At 46.2% G+C, this 25,814-nt stretch overlaps 1 protein-coding gene across 1 annotated transcript in view; it reads left to right on the top strand.

Moving 5' to 3' along the window:
• Nucleotides 1–25,814, top strand: part of SHISA7 (shisa family member 7) — a 94,163-nt gene that overhangs the window by 57,036 nt on the left and 11,313 nt on the right. Inside the window, exons 3-4 of the mRNA XM_040325594.1 lie at nucleotides 18,998–19,057; nucleotides 22,310–22,465. Of these exons, the coding sequence (XP_040181528.1) occupies nucleotides 18,998–19,057; nucleotides 22,310–22,465 (216 nt within the window). The remainder of the gene's footprint in view (nucleotides 1–18,997; nucleotides 19,058–22,309; nucleotides 22,466–25,814) is intronic.

Below are 25,814 nucleotides of genomic sequence, written 5' to 3'. Positions count from 1 at the left end.
ATACATAATAAATTATAATAATTCACAATATCCTTTTTTTCTTGTGTGGCAAATTGCAATGTCCACTCATATATAAATGATGTACACACACTTTACTAGGTATACCTTGCTAGTACCGGGTTGTAGCTCCTTTTGCCTTCCAAACTGCCTTAAATCGTCGTGGCATAGACTCAACAAGGGGTTAGAAACATTCCTCAGAGATTTTGGTCAATATTGACATGATAACATCACACGGTTGCTTTAGATTTGTCAGCTGCACATCCATGATGCGAATCTCCCGTTCCACCACATCCCAAAGGTGCTGTATTGGATTAAGATCTGGTGACTGTGGAGGCCAAAGGAGTACAGAGATCTCATTGTCCTGTCCAAGAAACCAGTAGTGAGATGATATGAGCTTTGTTACATGGTGCATTATCCTGCTGGAAGGAGATATCAGAAGATGAGTACACTGTAGTCATAAAGGGATGGACATGGTTAGCAACAATACTCAGGTAGGCCGTGGTGTTTAAGCCTAGGTTCACACTTGTGCAATCTGAGACATTGCAGGTGATTCGCACAAGCACCGCATGTGCCGTGCTCACACATAATGTGCTCTGCTCTCACATAATGTGCCCTACTCTCACGTAATGTGCCCTGTTGTCATATAATGTGCCCTGCTCTCACGGTAATGTGCCCTGCTCTCATGTAATGTGCCCTACTCTCACCTAGGGTGCCCTGCTCTCATGTAATGTGCCCTGCTCTCACGTAATGTGCCCTGCTCTCACCTAATGTGCCCTGCTCTCACGTAATGTGCCCTGCTCTCACCTAATGTGCCCTGCTCTCACCTAATGTGCCCTGCTCTCATGTAATGTGCCCTGCTCTCACCTAGGGTGCCCTGCTCTCATGTAATGTGCCCTGCTCTCACCTAGGGTGCCCTGCTCTCATGTAATGTGCCCTGCTCTCATGTAATGTGCCCTGCTCTCATGTAATGTGCCCTGTTCTCACGTAATGTGCCCTGCTCTCACCTAATGTGCCCTGCTCTCACGTAATGTGCCCTGCTCTCATGTAATGTGCCCTGCTCTCACGTAATGTGCCCTGCTCTCACGTAATGTGCCCTGCTCTCACGTAATGTGCCCTGCTCTCATGTAATGTGCCCTGCTCTCACGTAATGTGCCCTGCTCTCATGTAATGTGCCCTGCTCTCATGTAATGTGCCCTGCTCTCACGTAATGTGCCCTGCTCTCATGTAATGTGCCCTGCTCTCATGTAATGTGCCCTGCTCTCACGTAATGTGCCCTGCTCTCATGTAATGTGCCCTGCTCTCATGTAATGTGCCCTGTTGTTATGTAATGTGCTATGTTCTCATGTGATGTGCATGTGCCCTGCTCTCATGTGATGTGCCCTGCTCTCATTAGATGTGCTCTGCTCTCATGCGATGTGCCCTGCTGTCACATAATGTCCCACTGCCCTGAATGACTTGTTGGAACCTGTCAAAATTGCATGCTTTTGTCTTATCAGGATCAGCACTATTACTGTAAGAAAAAAAGAGAAAACCTGTAATTAGAGAAACAGGGAGGCTGTAATGCTAAACTCCTTCTAGAAATATTGGCTGCATTGGTTTTACTGTAATATTTTTTTATTTACTGAACCACTACTCAGATCAGAAAGGTCAATGAATCACCTGCATACTTGTTCCAAGTCAGTGAGTCTAATGCCGCGTACACACAATCATTTTTCAGCATGAAAAAAACGTTGTTTTTAAAAAATGTTATTTACAGTAAAATGATCGTGTGTGGGCTTCACATCATTTTTCAGGTTCTGAAAAACTAAAATTTTTTTTTTCGAACATGCTGCATTTTTTAACGTCGTTTTAAATGATGTCGTTTTTCAGGTTGTAAAAAATGATTGCGTGTGGGCTAAAACGACGTTAAAAACCCGCGCATGCTCAGAAACAAGTTATGAGACGGGAGCGCTCGTTTTGGTAAAACTACCATTCATAATGGAGTAAGCACATTCATCATTTACTGTAAAACGATGGTGTGTGGGCAACGTCGTTTTAATGATGAAGTTGGAAAAACTTTGTTTTTTCTACATGCCGAAAAACGTTGTTTTTTTCCATGCTGAAAAATGATCATGTGTCTGCGGCATAAGGCTCCATTCACACCATGGCGTTCCATTTTCCTGGCGGATTCACACTGATTCTGCCTACGATTCGGTGATGCCGCAAATCGTGGGACGCCCTTGCAATCCCCGTTCCTTTGAATGGCACCCAAACCGCAGCGTGATTTTGGTAAAATCGTGCTACGATTTGGGTGTCAAAAGCAATGGGGAACACAAGGGAGCCCCACGATTTGCGGAATTAACGAATGGTGGACAGAATCGTGGCGATTCCGCCTGCAAAACGGAAAGCCATGGTGTGAATGGAGCCCTAATGTATTACTAAAGCTCCTGGAGTCAGGCAAGTAGTATTTTTTCAGAAGCGAAGATCAGAATCAGCTTCCTTCCTAATAGACGTTTCCTTTAAGAAAAATGATAGCTCTTTCCAGTAAATCACAATGTTTCAATACATCGCTAAGCAGCAAATTTCACAGCTTTCTTTGTTAACATTGATTTTCACGCACCAGTATGTGTGAAGTGTGTAGAGTTATGTGAGAACTGTGTGAGATGCTTGTTAGCACAGGACACCTAACTTAAAGGAGACATGATGGAAACCACTAGAAAACTTGCAAGCTGTTTGTTATAATGCACAAATCAGTTCCCCACCACTGATAATTTAGAGCTAGAGTTTTTCTTTTACTGTAAGTGGAACACATACACCGTTAAACAACTATGAGGTGCATTTATTACAGTAAATCAGTTGTGAGGAACTAAATTCTGGAAGCTGTGGCAAAAAAAGTCAGGCAGGTAGACATCAAAGAGCTAGTCAATAGTATTGTCTGTGGTCTCCCTGTAGCTGATCTTTTCTCAATCCCGCCCTGGTGTCTCTGTATGGAGGAAGCAGGGCCAGACTGGGAGTAAAAACCAGCCCTGGAAAACATTTCATACCAGCCCCATAGCATTATTTTACCAGCCCAACATCATAACGTCATTATTTTCTTGTTCATAAAAGAGAAAACCATACATTTTTTAGAAAAATTTAAAGAGCGTATTATATAAAGATAAGACAGATATGAAAGCACATAGGGCTAGGGAGATATATATATATATATATATATATATATACACACAGTGGAACCTCGGATTACGAGCATAATCCGCTCCAGGAGAATGCTCGTAATCCAAAGTACTCACATATCAAAGTGAGTTTCCCCATTGAAGTTAATGGAAACGAAAAAAAAATAATCCGCATTGACTTCAATTGCATGCAATACCGCATGTGGCCAGAGGTGGGGGGCGCCAGAGAGCATCGGAGACACTCGGAAATGTCACTTGCCACTTGTCCCTTGTCACCAGATTCAGCATGTCACTTGCCATCCGTCCCCTGCCAACAGATTTAGTGTGTCACTTGCCACCCATCCCATCACCAGATTCAGCGTGTCACTTGGACTGGGTGACAGCAGGGGGACTGGCTGACAGCAGAGGACTGGGCGACAGCAGGGGGACTGGGTGACAGAGGACTTGGCGACAGCAGGGGACTGGGTGACAGAGGACTTGGCGACAGCAGAGGACTGGGTGACAGAGGACTTGGCGACAGCAGGGGACTGGATGACAGAGGACTGGGCGACTGGGTGACAGAGGACTGGGCGACTGGGTGACAGAGGACTGGGTGACAGAGGACTGGGTGACAGAGGACTGGGCGACTGGGTGACAGAGGACTGGGCGACTGGGTGACAGAGGACTGGGCGACTGGGTGACAGAGGACTGGGTGACAGAGGACTGGGTGATTGGTTACAGGGGGGGCAGCAGCCCAATTCACGGTCCTAAGCGCAGGCAGATTATTGTTTGTTTTTTCAAATTACCCTTTTTTTTTTGCATTTAAAAGATAGGTGCAGAGAGGGGGGGGGTTTGACCATGCAATGGTGAAATAGATTATACAGTCCAGATTACAATTTGCAAGGGCAGCAAAGGTGACAGAGAAAGGGGGGTGCACCCCCCCCTCTCTCTCTGTCACCTTTGCTGCCAAACTTGGACTGGGTGACAGCAGGGGGACTGGCTGACAGCAGAGGACTGGGCGACAGCAGGGGGACTGGGTGACAGAGGACTTGGCGACAGCAGGGGACTGGGTGACAGAGGACTTGGCGACAGCAGAGGACTGGGTGACAGAGGACTTGGCGACAGCAGGGGACTGGGTGACAGAGGACTGGGCGACTGGGTTACAGAGGACTGAGTGACAGCAGGGGACTGGATGACAGCAGGGGACTGGGTGACAGAGGACTGGGTGACAGCAGGGGACTGGGTGACAGAGGACTGGGTGACAGAGGACTGGGCGACTGGGTGACAGAGGACTGGGTGACAGAGGACTGGGCGACTGGGTGACAGAGGACTGGGTGACAGAGGACTGGGTGACAGAGGACTGGGTGACAGAGGACTGGGTGACTGGGTGACAGAGGACTGGGTGACAGAGGACTGGGCGACTGGGTGACAGCAGGGGACTGGGTGACAGAGGACTGGGCGACTGGGTGACAGAGGACTGGGTGACAGAGGACTGGGTGACAGAGGACTGGGCGACTGGGTGACAGAGGACTGGGCAACTGGGTGACAGAGGACTGGGTGACAGAGGACTGGGTGACAGAGGACTGGGCGACTGGGTGACAGAGGACTGGGCGACTGGGTGACAGAGGACTGGGTGACAGAGGACTGGGTGACAGAGGACTGGGCGACTGGGTGACAGAGGACTGGGCGACTGGGTGACAGAGGACTGGGCGAATGGGTGATTGGTTTACAGGGGGGGCAGCAGCCCAATTCACGGTCCTAAGCGCAGGCAGATTATTGTTTGTTTGTTTTTTCAAATTACCCTTTTTTTTTTGCATTTAAAAGATAGGTGCAGAGAGGGGGGGGGGGGTGACCATGCAATGGTGAAAGAGATTATACAGTCCAGATTACAATTTGCAGGGGCAGCAAAGGTGACAGAGAAAGGGGGGTGCACCATGCAACCCCCCCCCCCTCTCTCTCTCTGTCACCTTTGCTGCCCCTGCAAATTGTAATCTGGACTGTATAATCTCTTTCACCATTGCATGGTCAAACCCCCCCCCCCCCCCCCTCTGCACCTATCTTTTCTGCCCCTGCTTTTTGTAAATTGTATAATCTCTCTCTCTCACACCACCAGTGTACGGTGCACCCCCCCCCTCCCCTCTCTCTGAGATTATTATACAGACAGATAGAGGAGGGGGGGCCCGGGGGGGTGCACCGTTATATGGTGAGAGAGAGTCGAGATGCAGTATACAGGATTTCATTCACCTTGTGCCCCAAGGGTGGCCGGCGCCGTTCACTTCCTCTGCTGCTCTGCCTTCACACTGTCACATGACTCTGCAGGAGAAACATAGTGGGCGGTGCTGGCGCCGCACGGGACGATGGGACGTTCCGTTCTCCTGCTCGGCTCCTCCCCTCCCTCAGGCACATGATGATCGCTCCAGTCCACACAGTGACACAGCGCGGAAGGAAAGTGCAGCGGCGAGCATGGCGGCCGCAACCCGCCGGCGGCCGGCCCGCCGCTGCTTTTTATTCACAATATGTGACATTAGCATGACACTGGAGTGCAGCTAGGCATAGGGCATGCGTCTAAATGCAAAATGCGGCCGCGAAAGCGGCCGCGATGGCGGCCGTGGCCCACAGCTGAGCTGATTAATTTGACTGACAGCAGGCGGCCTACCGGGAATTTTCCCGGTATCCCGGTAGGCCAGTCCGGCCCTGGGAGGAAGCCATCTTGGTAGAAGCAGGGCTTTGCTTCCTCATGTCAGAGTCTTTAGCAGAGAGAATCATTAGCAGCACAGTAGTGGCATCACCAAATATAGCTCAAAATCTTCTGAGACTGGCAGACAGATGCAGCAGTGCTTTTGTTTTCACACTGCAGATATACAGCTATGACGCTTTGGGCACAGGAGTGGACAGAAACCCTCACATACCGGAAAGTGCACTCCAGCCTCACCTGTTACTGTCCCTTCTACTTCTGCCTCTGGTGCTTGGTAGAAAACTATGTTGGCCTGTAATTTTCCTCCTCAGAGGTTTTGCACAGAGCAGCCCTAATCCTCCTCTTCTCAGGTTCCTTGCCAGTGCTCTTGGCCCCTCCCTCCTGCCAAGTGCCCCCAGAGTGAGCAGCTAGCAATGGGGGCACCCAAGCAGGGTCACTCCCGACCTGCGGCTCTGCGTGTCCATTCACATACAGAGCTACGGCTCGGTCCCACCCCCCCCCCCCTCTCTCCAGATTGGCTCAGTGGCTGTGATTAACAATTGTTGTCTCAGCCAATGAGGAGGCAGAGCCCCAAGAGAGCCGAGGCACTTGTGTACATCGCTGGATTGGGATAGGGCTCAGATAAGTATTAGAGCTAGGAAGCTGCACAGAGAAGGTTTTTTACCTTTGTGCATAGAATGCATGACAGTAAGAAACCTTGAGCCTTTAGAACCACTTTCAGCTTGTATAAGAGCAGTGTGAACAGCATTCCCAGAGATTTCAGCAAGTTTTGCTGAAGCTTTTAACCCCTTGGCGCCAGCGCCTCCTGGCCCTTTTATGGGGTTTTAGATGCCGGGAGGCGGGGCTCAGGTTAACAGTCATGTGATCGTCATGATTGATTGTCACCGCAGTCACGTAATCGGAAAGCTCCCGATCACAAGCAGTGATGGTGAGCTTTCTGTGAGCCACTGGTAACTGCGCCGGGAGAGTGCAGGGCGCGCACTCTCAGCACAGCTGTTTTTGCAATATTGCACACAATGCCAAGGCCCATTCATCGAGAGGCCACATTTTTGCGTGCTGTCTGTTCCAAGAGGTTAAAGTACCATTCAACTCCAGTTTGTAAATGTTAAACATAGGTCCTAATGGGAGTGTTGATTGCCACTTTAGGCAAACTATTAGCAGGCTTCAGGGCGGCTTTCAATAAGCTTCAAGAAGTGCTAAAACCTGCTAGCAGCCTGCTTATGGCCCGTACACACAAACTGAAAATCGGACGACAGATTTTTGTTTTGCAAGCTAGTCGCATATCTCATATTTAAGAGGTCCTGTCGTGCTTTTTTCTATTACAAGGGATGTTTACATTCCTTGTAATAGGAATAAAAGTGACACATCTTTTTTTTTTTTTTTTAAAGAACAGTGTAAAAAAATAAAATAAAAGGTAAAATAAATAAGATTTTTTTTTTTTTAAACGCGCCTCGTCCCATGAGCTCGTGAGTAGCACCCGCATATGAAAATGGTGTTCGAACCACACATGTGAGGTATCGCCGTGATCTTTAGAGCTAAGCAATAATTCTATCCCTAGATCTCCTCTGTATCTCAAAACATGCAACCTGAAGTATTTTTTAAACATTGCCTAAGGAAACTTTTAAGGGTAAAAGTTTGTCGCCATTCCACGAGCAGGCGCAATTTTTTTTTATGCGGGCGCAATTTTAAAGCTTGAAATGTTGGGTATCAATTTACTCGGCGTAACATTATCTTTCACAATATTAAAAAACTGGACTAACTTTACTGTTGTCTTATTTTTTAATTTAGAAAAGTGTATTTTTTCCAAAAAAAGTGCGCTTGTAAGACCGCTGCGCAAATACGGTGTGACAGAAAGTATTACAACAATCGCCAGTTTATTCTCTAGGGTGTTATGCCGCGTACACACCATCACTTTATGTGATGAAAAAAAATGACGTTTTTAAAAACGTCACTTTAATTGACTGTGTGTGGGGGAAAACGTCGTTTTATGTCTTGTAAAAAACGACCAAAAAAAATTGAAGCATGCTTCAATTTTATGTGTCGTTTTTCAAAAGTGCACTTTTTACTTCACAGAAATTGACCGTGTGTAGCAAAAAACGTCGTTTTCTAAGACGTTTTTTCATCCACGCATGCCCAGAAGCTACTTATGAAGCAAGCTTCAATGGTAAAACGTGGTGGAACGTAACCTCACTTTGCAAGATCATTGTGAGAAAACGATGGTGTGTAGGCAACTTCGTCTTTGAAAATTGAAGTTTCAAAAACGTCATTTTTTACTTCACAGAAAGTGTCGTTTTTTTTCATCACATAAAGTGATGGTGTGTACGCGGCATTAGAAAAAAATATATATAATGTTTGGGGGTTCTAAGTAATTTCTAGCAAAGAAAACTGTTTTTAACTTGTAAACACCAAATCTCAGAAAAAGGATCGATCCTTAAGTGGTTAAGGTAAAAAACCTCAAGGTTTTATAACCCCTTTAAACACAAAACCAAAAATGGAATTGCAGTTGTGCATAAGTAACCAATCAGCTTCTATCAAAGACTTGTACCGTTATGCTTTGAAAATGAAAGCTAGAAGCTGATTGGTTGCTATGCAAAGCTGCTCCAGATTCTGTCTCCAGCTTTGATAAATTTAAAATGCATACCATTAGATGCACCAGAACAAAATACAGGCGTACGGACATGGATTGTTAATTGTTTGTATTCTGCATTTTAACTATGAGTACAGTAGTTAGTAGGAATGCAAAACTGCTTATGTAACATTTAATTGATACATTTCATAGCAATTTATTAAGGATATACAGTATGTACATGACTCTGCAAGTATGGAAATATTGTTGTTCAAGATGAAGATGAAAATCCTATAAATAAGTATTTCATAAAAAAAAATAAAAAAAAAGGATCTTACTTGGCGTCTAATTGATGGAAATACAAATTGTACAAATTGTAATATACAATAAATGTGTATTTTGTTAGGCCTTAGAAGTCACAGCACAATGGATGTTAGATGTGCTTACCCTGACACCCTGTGGTCACAAGGAGGAATGACTGCTTGAAGATGTTTTTTAGGAAATCTTTTAAAAAGCACCTCAAAATCCCATCTAAAATTTGAAAATTTTTAAGATTATTATCATTCCTGCATAAATTGCAGCCTTTCCTGAGAGAAGAATATTTTTTTTAACTATTGATGGCAGATATTATATATTCCTATCTGAATTTTGCCTCCTGATAACCCTTTGCATATCAACACATCTATTAACATGATATAGCATGATAGGTGGAGATCACATACATTGTGTTCTATGAAAGGCAACACAGAGTGGTAAAAGGTAATTTCCGCCCCCAAAAAAATGTGAGTGTATAACCACACTGAGTGGCTGAATGAAAGCTGCTCCCCTGGAAATGGAGTTCATAACTCCTATTTAGTAAATGGTAGGGTGGTAGGGGGCGCTGGTGGAAAAGTGGGGTAAGAGTCACTTTAGCAGTGACAGTGGTGGATATATAAATAAATAAATATTCCTCAACAGGTAATTAAACAGTGAAATGGGTGGATTAATAACCAGTGTAATTACTATAGTAATTATGTGAAAAGGGTACAATTCATATATAATTATTTAACAAGAACAATGTGATGTGACACACAGAGCCCGGAATAAATTAAATACAAAGTCCAAAAGAAAAGTGATGACTCGATAGCCGTGGATACCCAAAGGAAGGGTAAGTATATCAACACAATCAATTAGGAATCCACTGTGTAATCAAGATATTCAATCAAAAATCTTCTCATAAGGTTTGTGCCTCTAAGTGTTCCTTCACCATTTACAGCGATCGTCACCCAAACGTGTTTGTTAATGGTAATGCGCTTACCAGAGCAATTGGACCTCTTTAGTGAAAAAGAAGGTCAATCTCGCTTGTGCAGATAAATGCCTGCAAGCATATGATGCGTCCCCAGTTGATCAGATAGACACCTCTTCCTCCAGGAATTTCAAAGATGGGACATGAAACAGAAAAGCAACTCCATCGTGCAACCGGTTTTATTTAAAAAAAGTTAAAAGCAAACATGGGCCAAGTGGCCACTTTCATTAAAAAGTGCCCATCCCGGCACTGGGTCTGCAGGCTCGTCAGTACAAACAGAAAACCTCCACCTCTGTGTCGGCGTATGTCCGCGTTCCACCGTCAGCTGTTCAGGAAGCCTGATGTTGGGGAATCACGTGACCAGGCTACAGCGGCCGACAATCGTTTCGTAAGTGTTACGTCTTCAGGGGGGCATGCCTGGTCACAATAGTCACGTGTATTTAAATTGTGGAAGGCGGAAGTGTGCTTATGAATTGACAAGGGTCGCGGCCAATTACAGCGCAGTCCCAGTGGCGGCTTGGGCATTACACCTCAATTTTCAGTATCTGCACATTGCAAATACGAATCTGCAAACACTAAGCTACCAACAATATCTATATCAATCACAACGTAGCTCACTTAACCTCCTATTCAATATTGCCATCGCTAAAATGTGAAATTATATAAAAAGAAGAAAGATGAAGAAAATATATATATACATATATATATATATATATATATATATATATATTGTGAGGGATTCGCTCATGGGGATCACCTTTTCTGAAATCACAGTCTATAAGCAGGCACTTTCTTTTAAGTCTGGCGGATGCCAGATTTTATTTATAAATGGTTTGCAGATTAAAATAAACAAAACAATAAATTAAATCCTTGCCGTCCGGCGCTAAACTAAACAAACAGGATCTCCTCTCTATACAGTGTGGGGCTAGTCCCTGACACCCACAAAACATGTAGTAAAGCAAACCTTTTTATTCCAGCACTCAGCGCTCCCCTCACTCAGGTCCCTTCCTGAGTTTCAAGCCAGAGCCCTGTTGTGCTCTCTTCCTGCACATTTAAAGTCCAGCTGATTGTGGACTCCAGTGGACCCAAACATCCGGACCGGAACCCTAGCCAGGCCCAGAGGCTGTAAAACCCGGAATGGATTCCGGTTCAGTCTCTCATGATAGAACGTATGCAAGGTGAAATGTACCTATGATCATGTATCGCACCTCGCATAGCGTCACATATCCTCCCCCTCTGCTTAAGCCCCTGCGGCTGAGCACTTGACCCAACCATACAGTGCACACGGGAGAGGGCATCTGCATTATTTTGGAGCTTCCCTGGCCTGTGCTCCACCGTAAATTTAAAAGGCTGTAGAGCCAGGAACCAACTTGTCACACAAGCATTTTTCTCCCTGTTATCACACATCCATTTCAGGGGAGCATGGTCTGTGACCAGCTTAAATGACCTCCCCAGTAGGTAATACCTCAGGGAGTCTAAGGCCCACTTAATGGCGAGACACTCCTTTTCTACGATGGCATAATTTTTCTCGTGCTTGTTCAGCTTCCTGCTCAGGTATACCACTGGGTGCTCCTCACCATCCCTGATCTGTGACAGTACGGCCCCTAGTCCCACCTCAGAGGCGTCCGTCTGTATAACAAACTCCTGGCTAAAATCCGGGGTTACTAGTACGGGTACCATACAAAGAGCCTGTTTTAACTTCTGAAATGCCCCCTCGGCTTCGGGGTTCCATTTGACCATGACCGACCCCTTACCCTTCGTTAGATCGGTCAATGGGGGCGGCAATGGTGGCAAAATTGGGTATGAAACGCCTGTAATACCCCGTAATGCCCAGGAAGGCCCTCACTTGTTTTTTTTGACTGGTTGGGGCCATTTTTGAATTGCCTCAATCTTATTGGTCTGCGGCTTGACCATCCCCCGGCCAATAACGTACCCAAGGTATTTGGCCTCCTCCAGGCCTATGGCACATTTCTTTGGATTGGCCGTGAGACGTGCTTCCCTAAGGGAATCTACGACCGCTTGTACACGGAGCAGGTGCGATTCCCAATCTGGGCTGTGGATGACCACATCGTCCAAGTACGCCGCTGCATACGAGCGATATGGTCTCAAAATTTTGTCCATCATTCGCTGGAATGATGCAGGGGCTCCGTGCAGACCAAACGGCATCCGCTTATACTGAAACGAGCCCTCAGGAGTGGAAAAGGCAGTCTTCTCCTTGGCCGATTCAGTAAGCGGTATCTGCCAATAACCTTTCGTTAGGTCTAGGGTCGTTATGTAGCGAGCCTGTCCCAACCTGTCCACAAGTTCGTCGACCCGGGGCATCGGGTAGGCGTCAAATTTGGACACACTGTTAGGTTTTGTAATGATTTTAGAAAACTTAATACTGCCATCAGGTTTTGGGACCAGCACTATGGGACTTGACCACTCACTGTGAGACTCCTCGATCACATCCAACTCTAACATATTTTTTATTTCTTCCGCAACTGCCTCTCGCCGGGCCTCTGGAATTCTATATGGTTTTACATTTACCCGAACCCCTGGTTCCGTCACTATGTCATGTTGGATCGTGTTGGTCAGTCCGGGTAAGGGGGAGAAAAAGTCTCTATTTTTCTGCACGAATGCCCTAACGTCACTTTGCTGTGCTACGGACAGGGAATCCGTGATGGGAACGTCAGGTATCACGGGTATCCGGTCTGTTGGAGGCGGGGACGTGGCCAGTAAAGTCTCTCGGTCCTTCCAGGGCTTTAAGAGATTTACATGGTAAATTTGGTGTGGTTTCCTTTTCCCTGGTTGGTAGACTTTGTAGTTTACCTCCCCCACCCTTTGGACAACCTCAAAGGGACCCTGCCACTTGGCTAAAAACTTACTTTCTACCGTGGGAACCAGTACCAACACTCTGTCCCCCGGGCTGAAAGTACGGACCTTGGCACCCCGGTTATAGACCCTCCTTTGGGTCTCCTGGGCTCGCTCCATATGTTCCCGTACTAGGGGCAGAATGGTTGCGATTCGGTCCTGCATCAAGGAGACATGCTCTATGATGCTCCTATATGGGCTGACCTCTCCTTCCCACGTTTCTTTAGCAATATCTAGCAGGCCCCTGGGATGCCTACCATACAAGAGCTCAAAGGGGGAATAGCCTGTGGAGGCCTGTGGAACCTCTCGTATGGCAAACATGAGATATGGTAGCAAAAAATCCCAGTCTCTCCCATCCTTGTCGACCACCTTTTTCAACATACTCTTCAATGTTTTATTAAACCTTTCGACCAGACCATCTGTCTGGGGGTGGTAGACAGAAGTACGGAGATGGGAGATTTTGTACAATCTACACAATTCCTTGGTAACCCTTGACATAAAAGGGGTGCCTTGATCGGTCAAGATCTCTTTTGGGATCCCCACTCGACTAAACACCTGGACTAATTCCTTGGCAATAACCTTGGCGGAGGTGTTACGCAAGGGTATGGCCTCAGGATAGCGAGTCGCATAGTCCAGGATCACCAGAATATGCTGGTGACCCCGGGGCAGATTTCACGACCGGCTCCACCAGGTCCATGCAAATCCTTTCAAAGGGGACCTCAATTATTGGTAGAGGAACAAGGGGGCTGCGAAAATGGGGCGATGGTGCTGACATTTGGCACTTGGGGCACGATTCGCAGTACTCCTTGACCTCTGCATGCAAACCGGGCCAGAAGAATCTTTGGGTGATTCTCTCCCTGGTTTTTTCGACCCCGAGATGTCCCCCCATAACATGACCATGAGCCAGGTCTAGCACCACCCTGCGAAAGGGTTTGGGAACTAGTAGCTGTTCTACCTCTTCCTCTCCATGTTTTATCACTCGATAAAACAAATTGTTTTTAATTGCCATGTAGGGAAAGGACACCACCCAATTAGGATCCACCGGTTCCCCATCCAACACCTTAACATTTTCCCTGGCATTCATGAGGGTGGGCTCTCGCAGCTGCTCGGTACAGAAATCCTCCCTCCTGACCTCCAAGTCGGGTACCACATTTTGGCTACTCTCCATGTCAGGGTCAGGCGAGGTTTCCTGTTCGTTACCCTCAGGCTGGGTGCTAGCTTCTAAGTCATCTGGTTCCCCAGCCATGGCAAGGAATGGTGGAGGATCTCTGGCCTCCTCGATCCCACCAACAGCATGCCCTTCCCTTTGGAAAAACGTGTCTGGTGAGAGTTCTCGAGTTTCGCCAGTAGGGGGAGCGCTATCTACGGGCCTCCCTTCACTCTCCCATAACTTCCAAAAATGAGGAAAGTCTCTCCCCACTAAGGCTTCATGGAGCAGTGAAGGTACCACCCCCACTGAATGTGTTACACAGCCCCAGGGGGTATCAACCCCAACCACCGCTGTCTGGTAGTCCCGAGTGTCCCCATGGATGCATATTACCCCAATACAACTGGGGTGTAGTTTTGCGGGGTCTACACACGCACTCCTGACTAAGGTCACCACACTACCAGAGTCTAGCAGGGCTGTAAGAGGCTTGCCATCTATTGAAATAACGCACATTTGTTTTTCAAGGCGACTCTGACCTGTCGCAACACATGCGACCTGTGCAAACAGAGAAATGCGTCTTACCCTATCAACATAATCACATTGCATAGGTTCATCATTTAGAGGGCAATCTGCAGCAATATGGCCTAATGCATGGCAACGAAAACACTGTATTTGCCCTACCCCCAGTCCTTTTAACGGTCCCAAAAACCTTCCTGGCTTCTTTGGCCAGTCTCCAGGTCTAGGACCTACAGTCTCATCTGCTGTAACAACAGTCTTATCCACTCTCCCCAAACTCTTGAACCTCGGAACAGTCTTACCCGAACCGTTGGGAGATCTTTCCCCCCCGAGACACTCCGAAGTGGGGCGTGGGTGGGTTTATTAAGTCCTCGGTAGCACTGTACCTCTCCACTAGGTTCACCATTTGGGCTGCAGTGTTGGGGTCCCCCTGTCCTACCCACCTTCTCATTGCTTGGTCCTGTGCGAGTTAGCTCGCCATCTAGTGACCAAAAAAGATGCGTTCACTGTTTTATTTATACTATATATATATATATATATATATTTTCTTCATCTTTCTCCTTTTTATATAATTTCACATTTTAGCGATGGCAATATTGAATAGGAGGTTAAGTGAGCTACGTTGTGATTGATATAGATATTGTTGGTAGCTTAGTGTTTGCAGATTCGTATTTGCAATGTGCAGATACTGAAAATTGAGGTGTAATGCCCAAGCCGCTACTGGGACTGCGCTGTAATTGGCCGCGACCCTTGTCAATTCATAAGCACACTTCCGCCTTCCACAATTTAAATACACGCCCCCTGAAGACGTAACACTTACGAAACGATCGTCGGCGGCGTAGCCTGGTCACATGATTTAGATTCCCCAACCATCCGGCTTCCTGAACAGCTGGCGGTGGAACGCGGACATACGCCGACACGGAGGTGGAGGTTTTCTGTTTGTACTGACGAGCCTGCAGACCCAGTGCTGGGATGGGCACTTTTTAATGTAAGTGGCCACTTGGCCCATGTTTGCTTTTAACTTTTTTTAAATAAAACCGGTTGCACGATGGAGTTGCTTTTCTGTTTCATGTCCCATTTTTGAAATTCTTGGAGGAAGAGGTGTCTATCTGATCAGCTGGGGACGCATCATATGCTTGCAGGCATTTATCTGCACAAGCGAGATTGACCTTCTTTTTCACTAAAGAGGTCCAATTGCTCTGGTAAGCGCATTACCATTAACAAACACGTTTGGGTGTCGATCGCTGTAAATGGTGAAGGAACACTTAGAGGCACAAACCTTATGAGAAGATTTTTGATTGAATATCTTGATTACACAGTGGATTCCTAATTGATTGTGTTGATATACTTACCCTTCCTTTGGGTATCCACGGCTATCGAGTCATCACTTTCTTTTGGACTTTGTATTTAATTTATTCCGGGCTCTGTGTGTCACATCACATTGTTCTTGTTAAATAATTATATATGAATTGTACCTTTTTCACATAATTACTATAGTAATTACACTGGTTATTAATCCATCCATTTCACTGTTTAATTACCTGTTGAGGCATATTTATTTATATATCCACCACTGTCACTGCTAAAGTGACTCTTACCCCACTTTTCCACCAGCGCCCCCTACCACCCTACCACAGATCTGGAAGATCCTAGCTATCACTGTAGTAGCGGTCACTACTACAGTGATTTGCAGCTTCCACAGGGAACACTCAAGTATGAGATGGCATTCTTATGTAGCACTGGCTGATTGGTCCCATGTTCCATTCTCTGATAGGCAAACAGCAGCCAGGCACACGGTAGTTCAGTCAGAGAACAGGCTGTACATGTCTTTTTGCAGTTTATTTTGCTAAGTGAACTGGGATAGGGTAAGCCTTGGAATACTCCAAAAACTTCTAACAAAACTATGGAGGATTTTAGCTATTATCTGCTCCCCCAGGGTGAGAACCACCCTTCTGAATATGTAGGGTAACAGTATTTTAAACAGTATCTCCTCAACAGGAGCATTATACTAAATATACTGCTGTTAGCTCTCCCAAATAGTGCAAAGAATATCTCTGGTGCTCTCTGTGGCCTGTATACTGTGTTGCCACCTGCAGTACCAGTCAGCTTTTGTACTTGTTGCTTGTGTTCTGGATCCTCCTATGAGCTTTCTGCATGCTTCCAGGAAAGAAGGAGAGCTGGGACCCCAAAAATAATTATTTGAAGCTGCATGTAGTCTCCCAGGGATGCCTTAGCCCTGGGTCTTACTCCCCCAGGAACAAGAGGAAGCTGTTCCAGGCCCCAGCCTATTTATATCCCTCTCAGCCCCCTGCTGGTCACTCACTTGGCTAAAGAGGCATGAATATGCAGGCCAGGGTCTAAGCTCTTCCACCCACTATAGCTCAGAGTTCAGTGGGATGCAGAGGAAAGTAGCTGAGCCTGCACCTGTGCAACCTAGAAAAGACACTAACTAACAATAACTGCTCTTCCTGATTACAAGGAGTCCAAAAACGAAATGTACCTAATACTACTGCCTACTGAGGGGTCCTACACTTACATTAGTGCAATACTTATGTAGTACCCTCCTAGGTAGGTGCTAGAAGAGAGTATAGTTTTTGGTCTTTCTGCTTACCAAAAACTTAGAGTGCTCTCTGCCTACCAGGGAGCAGGATCTATTGGTTAGGTCTGCTCATTGTGCTCGGGTGCAGCTCAGCTTGTTTAAAGTTCCCCACTGGTCCAATAGGGAGGCATATTGGACAGTGAAAGGGAACCTGACAAGTGAATGTACAGGCTTTGTTACAGTCCTGGCAGTTAGCAAAGGAAAAGTGCTGCATTGCATGTTGGGATACTGTATAAAATCCTAGCGTACATGTGCTCAGTTAGTTGAGCTGGGGAACAGAGTCCAGGAGGGAGGGGGCGACTGCCTTCTCCTCCGCAGAGGTGGTAGCGGAGAGAGAAAGAACCTGAACCCAGAGGTACTAGCTGAAGTAGCCAAGATCGCGGAATGTGACTTACCCTGGTTCTCCTTCTTTTTGGAAAACTGATCACAAGTAGTGAAACTGGGACCATTCACTTCTGAAAAACGCACGGTGTCATGCGGAGTCCTTCAAGGATCACCTCTGTTGCCGGTGCTGTTTAATATCTATCTTCGCCCTCTTTTTGAAATTATCAGCAGCCAAAAGCTGCTCTACCATTCCTATGCGGATGACACACAATTGTATTTTCGTATTTGCAACAAAAAGGATCACCATCTCAATCTAGAAAAATGTCTCTCTTTGATAGAGAACTGGATGACAAAGAGTTATCTTAAACTCAACGGCTCAAAAACAGAACTTCTCCTGTTTCACGCTAATCGGAAGAATCAACTGGCAACAACCTGGACACCTCCGCCCATTCTGGGAAAAATCATCACCCCTAGCACCAAAGTCAAAAGTCTTGGGGTCTTCTTTGACACCCACATGACAATGGATGCACAAATAGGGTCAGTAGTCAGCGGATCACACCATCTGCTACGCTTATTACACAGACTAATCCCATTTATTTCTAAAGAAGACATAGCAGTCGTGGTGGGAACAATTGTTAACTCCAGGCTGGACTATGCAAATGCCCTCTATCTCGGACTCCCAAAGTACCAAATCACGCGCCTGCAGGTCGTTCAGAACACGGCCGCGCGTCTGGTGACTGGGAAAAAACCATGGGAAGCAATCTCCCCTTCACTGAGAAGCCTTCACTGGCTACCAGTGAAAGACAGAATCACTTTCAAAGCACTCTGTCTAACGCATAAATGTATTTGGGGAAATGCCCCCAATACCTATGCGACAAAATAAAAGCCTACGACCCCAATCACGCTCTGCGATCCTCCAACCAAAATTTACTCCAAATCCCCAAAACCAGATACCCCAAAGGAGAAAGAAGATTTGCTGTCCAAGGCCCTCGACTTTAGAACACTTTGCCAACCTCCATTCGTTTGGAGGAGAACCACTTGGAGGAGAAAGATCAAAACCCACCTCTTCTGAGCTCAAGGGAGAAATGGTCAAACAAGCGCCCAGAGGCGATTCAGTTCGCATGTGTAGCGCTATATACATTTTTCACTCACTCACTCAATGTACAGTGGAACCTTGGTTTACGAGTAAAAAGCGTTTGGAAAGACGAGCAACCTTTTGTTTTAAATCCTGACTCAGTTTGCGAGTGTTGTCTCGCAAAACGAGCCAAAATCAAGCTAATGGGGTGTGCAGTACCGCATTTGGCCAGAGGTGCAGGGCACCGGTGTGGAGCTGTTTAGAAGTACTCGGAATCACTCGTAAATTCTCTGTTCGAGCTTTTCCAAGGGTTTCCGAGATCAGCCGAGCTGTCCCTGAGTATTTCCAAAGCTTTCCGGCGACCCCCCACCTCTGGCCACATGCGGCATTGCATGCCATAGAAGTCAATGTGGAACAATTTATCTTCGTTTCCATTGACTTCTATAGGAAGACTCGCTTTGATATGCAAGTGCTTTGGATTACAAGCATTCTCCTGGAACGGATTATGCTCGTAATCCAAGGTTCCACTGTAACTGATAAATGTGCAGCAAAGGCAGAAATCAGTTACTAGCTCAATTGGTATTTTTTGGAATGTAACAAAGAGATATAACAAAATCCTTTTAATGGTATATTTTACAGGTAAAAATGGAGCAAATAAGAGATGTTGAGGTTTACTTAACTTTTTAGAAAACCCAGTAAACTGGAAACTAAAAATATACTAACATAATTTTGGAGTAAAAATAAGGACAGTGATAGAATATTTAACAATATTTAATATATTAAATGTTTTCCTTTTTGTTTTTCAGACAATATGCATCATAACTTCATCCTTACCGTTAATAGCCCAAAGCATTCAGCAACATTAGGTAAGTGTTACAAAAGTCAGAAAAAAGCGATTGAGACAAAATGTACTACTTTAGCATAACTCACTTACTAACCGTCAACTCTTTAACACACACATATATATATATATATATATATATATATATATATATATATATATATAAATTCAAAAGTATTGGGACTCCTTCCTTTACACGTATATGGACTTTAATGGCATCCTAGTCTTAGTCTGTAGGGTTCAGTATTGAGCTGACCCACCCTTTGCAGCTATAACAGCTTCAACTCATCTGGGAAGGCTGTCCACAAGGTTTAGGAGTGTGTCTATGGGAATGTTTGACCATTCTTCCAGGAACATATTTGTGAGTTCAGGATTCTGTGCAGGCCAGCAAAGTTCCTCCTCCCCAAACTCGCTCATCCATGTCTTTATGGACTGGGTTGCTTTGTGCACTGGTGCGCAGTCGTGTTGGAACAGGAAGGAGCCATCCCCAAACTGTTCCTACAAAGTTGGGAGCATCAAGTTGTCTTGGTATGTTGACGCCTTAAGTCAGGGGTGGCCAACCAGTGGCCCGCGGAGCCCTTTGATGTGGCCCGCGACCTCCTGCTCTGGAATAGTGGGTTGGCAAGCCCAGATCGCAGGTTGCCGACCTGCCATACCACAGCATCAGAGTTGTGAATTAAGCTGGTGGAAGAGGAAGAAATCGGCTGTGGAGCAGAACCCCATAAGCCAATGCTTCCTCTACAGTGCCGGCTTTTGCACATGCGGAGTCTATGGCAAAGTTCAGCTAACCCACAGGATAGACACAGGTGCACAACGCTGCACCTGTGGTGTGGGTAAACTGCAGCACATCAGTGAGAAAGCAGTCTTAGGCCCTTTTCACACGATCAGCCCGACCAAATGTGGTCCTCAATTCACCTCTATAGAGCGTCAGGTGTCCGTTTACGCCCACCTACCTCCAATCCGAAAAACAGAAGGGAGTTTGTCCCCTTTCATCTGGGTGGATCGGAGGGCCTATAGAGTAGCCGTGACCTGTCATCCACCCGCTCCGCTCATTGTGGCCCCCGACTAGTTACCAAGTTGCTTAAGTGGCCCTCGCTCTTCAAAAGGTTGGGCACCCCTACCTTAAGTGTTCCCTTCATTGGAACTAAGGGGCCAAGCCCAACCCCTGAGGAACATCCGCACACCATAATCCCCCCTCCACCAAATAATTCGGACCAGTGCACAAAGCTGGGTCCATAAAGACATGGATGAGTGAGTTTGGGGAGTTTGGAACTTGACTGGCCTGCAAAGAAACCACTGTTGGCATTGGACTGAGTAAAAGTGAGGGACATCTCTGGAGCATGGTGTTTTATCATGGCCACGTGATATTTTAAGTTCTTTTAGGGTTTTTATTCGATATGTGCAAAGAGAGATTATACAAATACTTAAAAGTATAACATTTATTAAAAGTAATGACAGAAAAAGCTAAAGAAAATATCAAGAATACTTAACACTAAAGGTGATATTTCCCACCATGGAGTCTCGTTTGCTGTTTCGCAACATGGCACAGGTGATCAGGACCAGACACTTGCCTCATGGCCGCCCTGGGTGAGACTAGCCAATTCCAGTTTGGGCTGTGTTAGGTTCAGGCTAGTATGTGAGTAAATGACCAATCAAAGTTGTTTGGACAGTGATATCACCTTTTAAGGGGGATAGTGGGCTCGGCCATCCTGCATTCCCCAAGCTTTAGGTAAAACAATACATAAGACCTTAGAGTGTTTCCTGCAGAGAAAACCAGTCGTCTGTATGCTTACTTGAAGGGGAAATAAACCGCGCATGCTCGATAACAATTTGACGCATGTGCGGTAGCATAGAACGTAATTTAGCCGACTCGTAGTCTTTGACGTCACCACGTTCTTGCGTATACATGGCTTTTCAAGGCAAGCTTGGCAAGAATCCCGTCGGGAAAACTGACGGTTTTCAAACAGACGGGATTCCCGGCCGTGTGTACAGGGCTTAAGTAGTGCTGTTTGTCAGTATCAGAATAATCACCACTGAAGTCAATAAGTCCTGGACATAATTCTGACAGTAGAAATGGGGGATATGTACATAATACAGTAAAACCTTGGATTGCGTTTCAGAAACATGCTTGTAATCCAAAGCACTTGTATATCAAAGCAAATTTCCCCATAAGAAATAATAGAAACTCAAATGATTCGTTCCACAACCATTTATTCATAAATCCTTCATTTTATAGTCCATATAAAAAGATTGTAGCAATGTGATAGGTTGTGTAACCATAAAATGTCCATCCACAAATGGAAGCCTCCACAAGGGGATTAAAAGTAAAATCCATCAGGAGCTACAGAGTGTAAAAGAGAAGAGAGGCGTCTCTATGTGTAGCAATATGTTGCTTGTAACGAGACCCTTGCTCGCTCGCTTCTGCTCTCCCGACACTCCTCTGCTACTAGTGAGTCAGCTTGCAGTCATCCAAGCTTGCAGTCATCCAAGGCTCCGGGATCCGAACTACAGCTATGTGCCATTCGGAATCCATTAGAACAAACACCAGGCAGGCTGTATGTAAGTTTAAACAGGAAGACCTTTATTGGAAGTACACAACACACTTTTAAACAGAATTTGGAACATCCCGCCCCCAACAACCGCTTTCCTATTGGTCAATTGTAAAGTACATGTAGTCCTCCTTCAGGTCCTCCTTAGCCATGCAAATGAGGACTTGAAAATGAGTCAGCAGGGATTGGTCCGATAGCTTGATTAGAAGGACTGTTATGTGTAATGAGACAGAAGCCCCAGGGGGCAATCAATGTACACAATAGCCAGACACAGAACAATGGAGCCGTCTTAAGAGAGGGCAGAAGACCCCCCACTGTGTAACAGATTTCAAGGAGGAACACTTCTGCATTCCAAGGTCCATGACATTGCTAAATGTTGTACCTTCATTAAATGAAACCATATTGCTACACTTAGGAGCGCCTCTCTTCTCTTTTATACTCAGTTAGCACATGACGCTACTTGTATATCAAGATATCGCTTATATATCAAGTAAAAATGTATTAAAAAATGTTGCTTGTCTTACAAAACACTCTCAAACCAAGTTACTCTCAAACCAAGGTTTTACTGTATCATTGTTGCACATTGTCTACAAACCACCCTTCAACTAGCTAAATAAATGCAATTTTTACTTTCATCATGATGGTATTATATGAATTAAAAACTGGTACTTTTGCATATTTCAGAAGAAAATGTTAATTAAAATTCATTTTTTTACTTCCCTATCTAGATTACAGAATGAACAATATTCAGCTTCAACCTTCTTGCAAAAAATATAATACATTGTCATTCTCTCGTTCTTTCCATAACTTGTCTCATTTGCCACCCTCTTATGAGTCTGCTATTAAATCAGACCTCAGCAGATATTCATCACTAAAAAGACTGGGTAAGTTTTGTAGATGTTATACTGTATGTTTGATTTTTAGCTTTGTTTGTCTAAGGCCCCTTTCACACTTGTACGACCTGAAAGTCGCACGACTTTGACCCGACTTGAAGCAATGACTATGTAATCTTGAGGTCTATGGACCTCAAGTCACATCAAAGTCAGACCAAAGTAGTGCAGGGACTACTGAAGTTGCATAGATATGAACAGTACTCATTGGAAATCACAAGTCCCAAGTTGCAGGACAAGTTGCACAAGTGTGAAAGGGGCCTAAGTTGATCATTCCAGTCACAGCTGCAAATTGTACAATTGGGTGTTGCGGATTTCCCTGCATCCAATTCACATGACAGAACACTGTGACTAGCTCTCAATAGAGCCGGTTCACTCAGCTCTGGGGTGGCCGGAAAAGGGTCCTGTGCGTCTTTGGCTCAGTTTCAGGTCAGAATTCAAATTCAAACCTGATTCGCTCCTGAGAAGGAGAACAGGGGTGCACCGGACCCCCTGCTGTGCCCTGTAACCCAGCTTTAAGTTCTAAAAGAGTTAATTGTAAGCTTGAATCCCTCCCATGGAGCCATTATATTCTCCCGGCAGGGAGGCAGGGGAAGCCGTTCCTGCTGGGAGAACACAGTGATTATTGTTAGCAGCTATAACATCTGCTAGCAATAATCGCATTTAAAATCTGGTAGGTGGTTGTACCAAAGTTGATCAATTGATCAGCTTGAGTACATTCAGCCTGCCTATACATGGTTCGGATCTCTGCTGGTTCCTGCTAAACCGGCCAAGATTCAACCCGTCTATGGCCAGCTTAAAGGGGTTGTAAAGGTTTGTTTTTATTTTCTAAATAGGTTCCTTTAAGCTAGTGCATTGTTGGTTCACTTACCTTTTTCCTTCCATTTCCCTTCTAAATGTTTTTTCTCTAGTCGTCTTCCAGGACGGCACCCTGAGAGATGACTGGCTTCTCCTGACAGGAAACACAATCAAAAAGAGGTTAAAAACCCCGCCCCTTCCCATGCTCCTCAGTTCTTGATTGTGTTTCCCCATAGCGAAACGTTTATTTTTTTCTGACCTAAAGCCTGGGGCTGGTGGTCTCCCCCTGGGAACTGAACTGCAGGCACTGGGTAGCCTTTGGGTTTAGCGGAATTTTTTCCCTTCCTAGGGGGTCCCTTCTTGCTCAGGGGGGCCTCACTGTGTGAGGTGAAGAACCCCCCTGAGTGCTGGAGTCTGCTGAGGATAGGTGGCTATCCTGGAGCTCCAGGGGCTCATCCACTCTCTTTCCCTGAGCTTCCCCCTACCTTGGAGGTCTGTGGGTCAGGCTCTCTCCGGTGGTGGGAGTCCTTCTGTGCGGTCTGGAGCTGTGGCTGGGTCGTCCTGGAAGCGTTCATTGCCTCCTTCGAAATTGGCGCCAAATCCGGCGTCTCTGCAGAGCCGGCGGTGCAGGTCAATGACGTCACGCGCGCGCATGTCACTTCCGGGTCGGCTCGGTAGAGATGGTGCGCTCCAGCACGCCAGTCTCGACTTTCCATTACACCGGAAACACACATCGGCAGCCGAGAGAGAGAGAGGCGCCTTCATCCTCACGCAATAGAGCGAGAGGTCCGGTCGTCTACGGCCCTGGCTGCAGAGGAGACCACGGGGGTGAGTCTTCCTGGATACAGGTATGGTGGGCTGGGACCCAGTATATTGTTCCCCCGGTATTTACATACATGCCTGTGTATCCTTTCCTTTCTAGGGGAGGATTTTGTTGCCCAGGGGGGTGCTAGTCATTCTGCTAAGGACACTACAGTAGTCGCTCTAAAAAATGTGGCTATTGCAGTTGCAAGTTACCCTCAGATTATTCCAAGCCCTTTTGTGCTAAATGTATTGTTAAACTAGCAGGGAAGGAGACCTCTGAGATTCTGAAGGGGTTTCTTGAGGTCCAGTCTGAGATGCTCTCTACGCTCAAAGAATTTCATGTGTCTTTAAAGAGCAAAGAGCCTGAACCCCCCATCGCAGGGCCCTCTTCTCAGGAAAGTTCCTCTTCGCAATTTTTTAAAGTCCGCCAAGAATCCCTCGGGTCCTTGGTATCTGACTCTGAGGACTCAGAAATTCCTCCTCAGGAGGAAGGTTCTGTTGGTCAAGCGGAGGAAGAGAACGAGGATACTAGGGCAGGCAGATATGTCTTTGCTGCTGATGACATGGAAGGTCTCCTAGAGGCAGTGTACGCCTCTGAGGAGATTCCACAGCCTACGGAACAGATTTCCACACAGGATAGGTTGTACCAAGGCCTAGTTAAATCTCAGTCTAAAGCCATTCCGGTACACCAGTCCTTTAAGGATATCATCCTCAGGGAATGGGCAGAACCAGAGAAAAAGCTTTTGAGATACAAAACCTGGAAACGACGTTGCCCCTTTAAGGAAGAGGAGGAATCTAAATTTTTTTAAATTCCTAGATTAGATGCCCCCCTCGCGCAAGTTTCAAAACAGTCGGACCTCTCCTTTGAGGACACAGGCAACTTGAAGGATTCTATGGATCGGCGGGCAGAGACCTCCTTGCGTAGAGCCTGGGAAGCTAACGCGGCTGCCTTGCTAGGAATGCAAATTCTTGGACCTCCAAGTTGATGGTACATGTGTCTCAGGTTTCAGAATCTAAGGAGATTCTGGAGTCCCTACAGCTCATAGGGAGCGCAGTGGCTTATTTAGCTGACGCCGCAGTAGAGACTGTGCGTTCTACCGCAAAGACAGGAGCCCTCCTCAACTCTGCTAGAAGAGCAGTGTGGGTCAAGATGTGGAATGGGGACCTAGCATCTAAGAACCGCCTTTGTGGTCTTCCCTTCGAGGGCTCCCTTCTCTTCGGTACAGGCCTGGATCAGGCTCTGACTAGGTCCTCGGAGAAAAGGGTGCGTTTTCCTACTAAGCCTAGACAGAACAGGAAAAGGTTTTTTCGAGGCCCCCAGGGTGGTTTTGGAGGTAAAACCCGTCCTTCGGAGAAAAGGCCCCCTAACAACAGACGTTGGGGCGCTGGGAAGGAAAAACAAAAAGGAGGTATCCTTTTTTCCAACACCAAACCCAGCGACAAGGACCCCAAATGACGGGAAGTTCGGGGGAAGACTCTCCCAGTTCCTTCCCAGGTGGGAGAGTGTTACTCAAAGTCCCCATATTCTCCAGATTGTAAGGGAGGGTTACAAGCTAGAGTTCCGTCAGCTTCCCCCTCCAAACTTTATTTTGACTCACTTACCCAAAGACCCTCTCAAGTCAGCAGGCCTTCTGCAAAATGTCGCAGAACTGGCACAACAGGGGGTCATAGTTCCAGTCCCTGTGTACCAGAGAGGGTTGGGAGTGTACTCCCACATCTTTGTGGTCCCCAAGCCGTCAGG

The sequence above is a fragment of the Rana temporaria genome, chromosome 10, assembly GCF_905171775.1.
Source record: "Rana temporaria chromosome 10, aRanTem1.1, whole genome shotgun sequence".
Classification (NCBI taxonomy): domain Eukaryota; kingdom Metazoa; phylum Chordata; class Amphibia; order Anura; family Ranidae; genus Rana; species Rana temporaria.
This window is presented reverse-complemented; position numbering and strand designations above follow the sequence as displayed.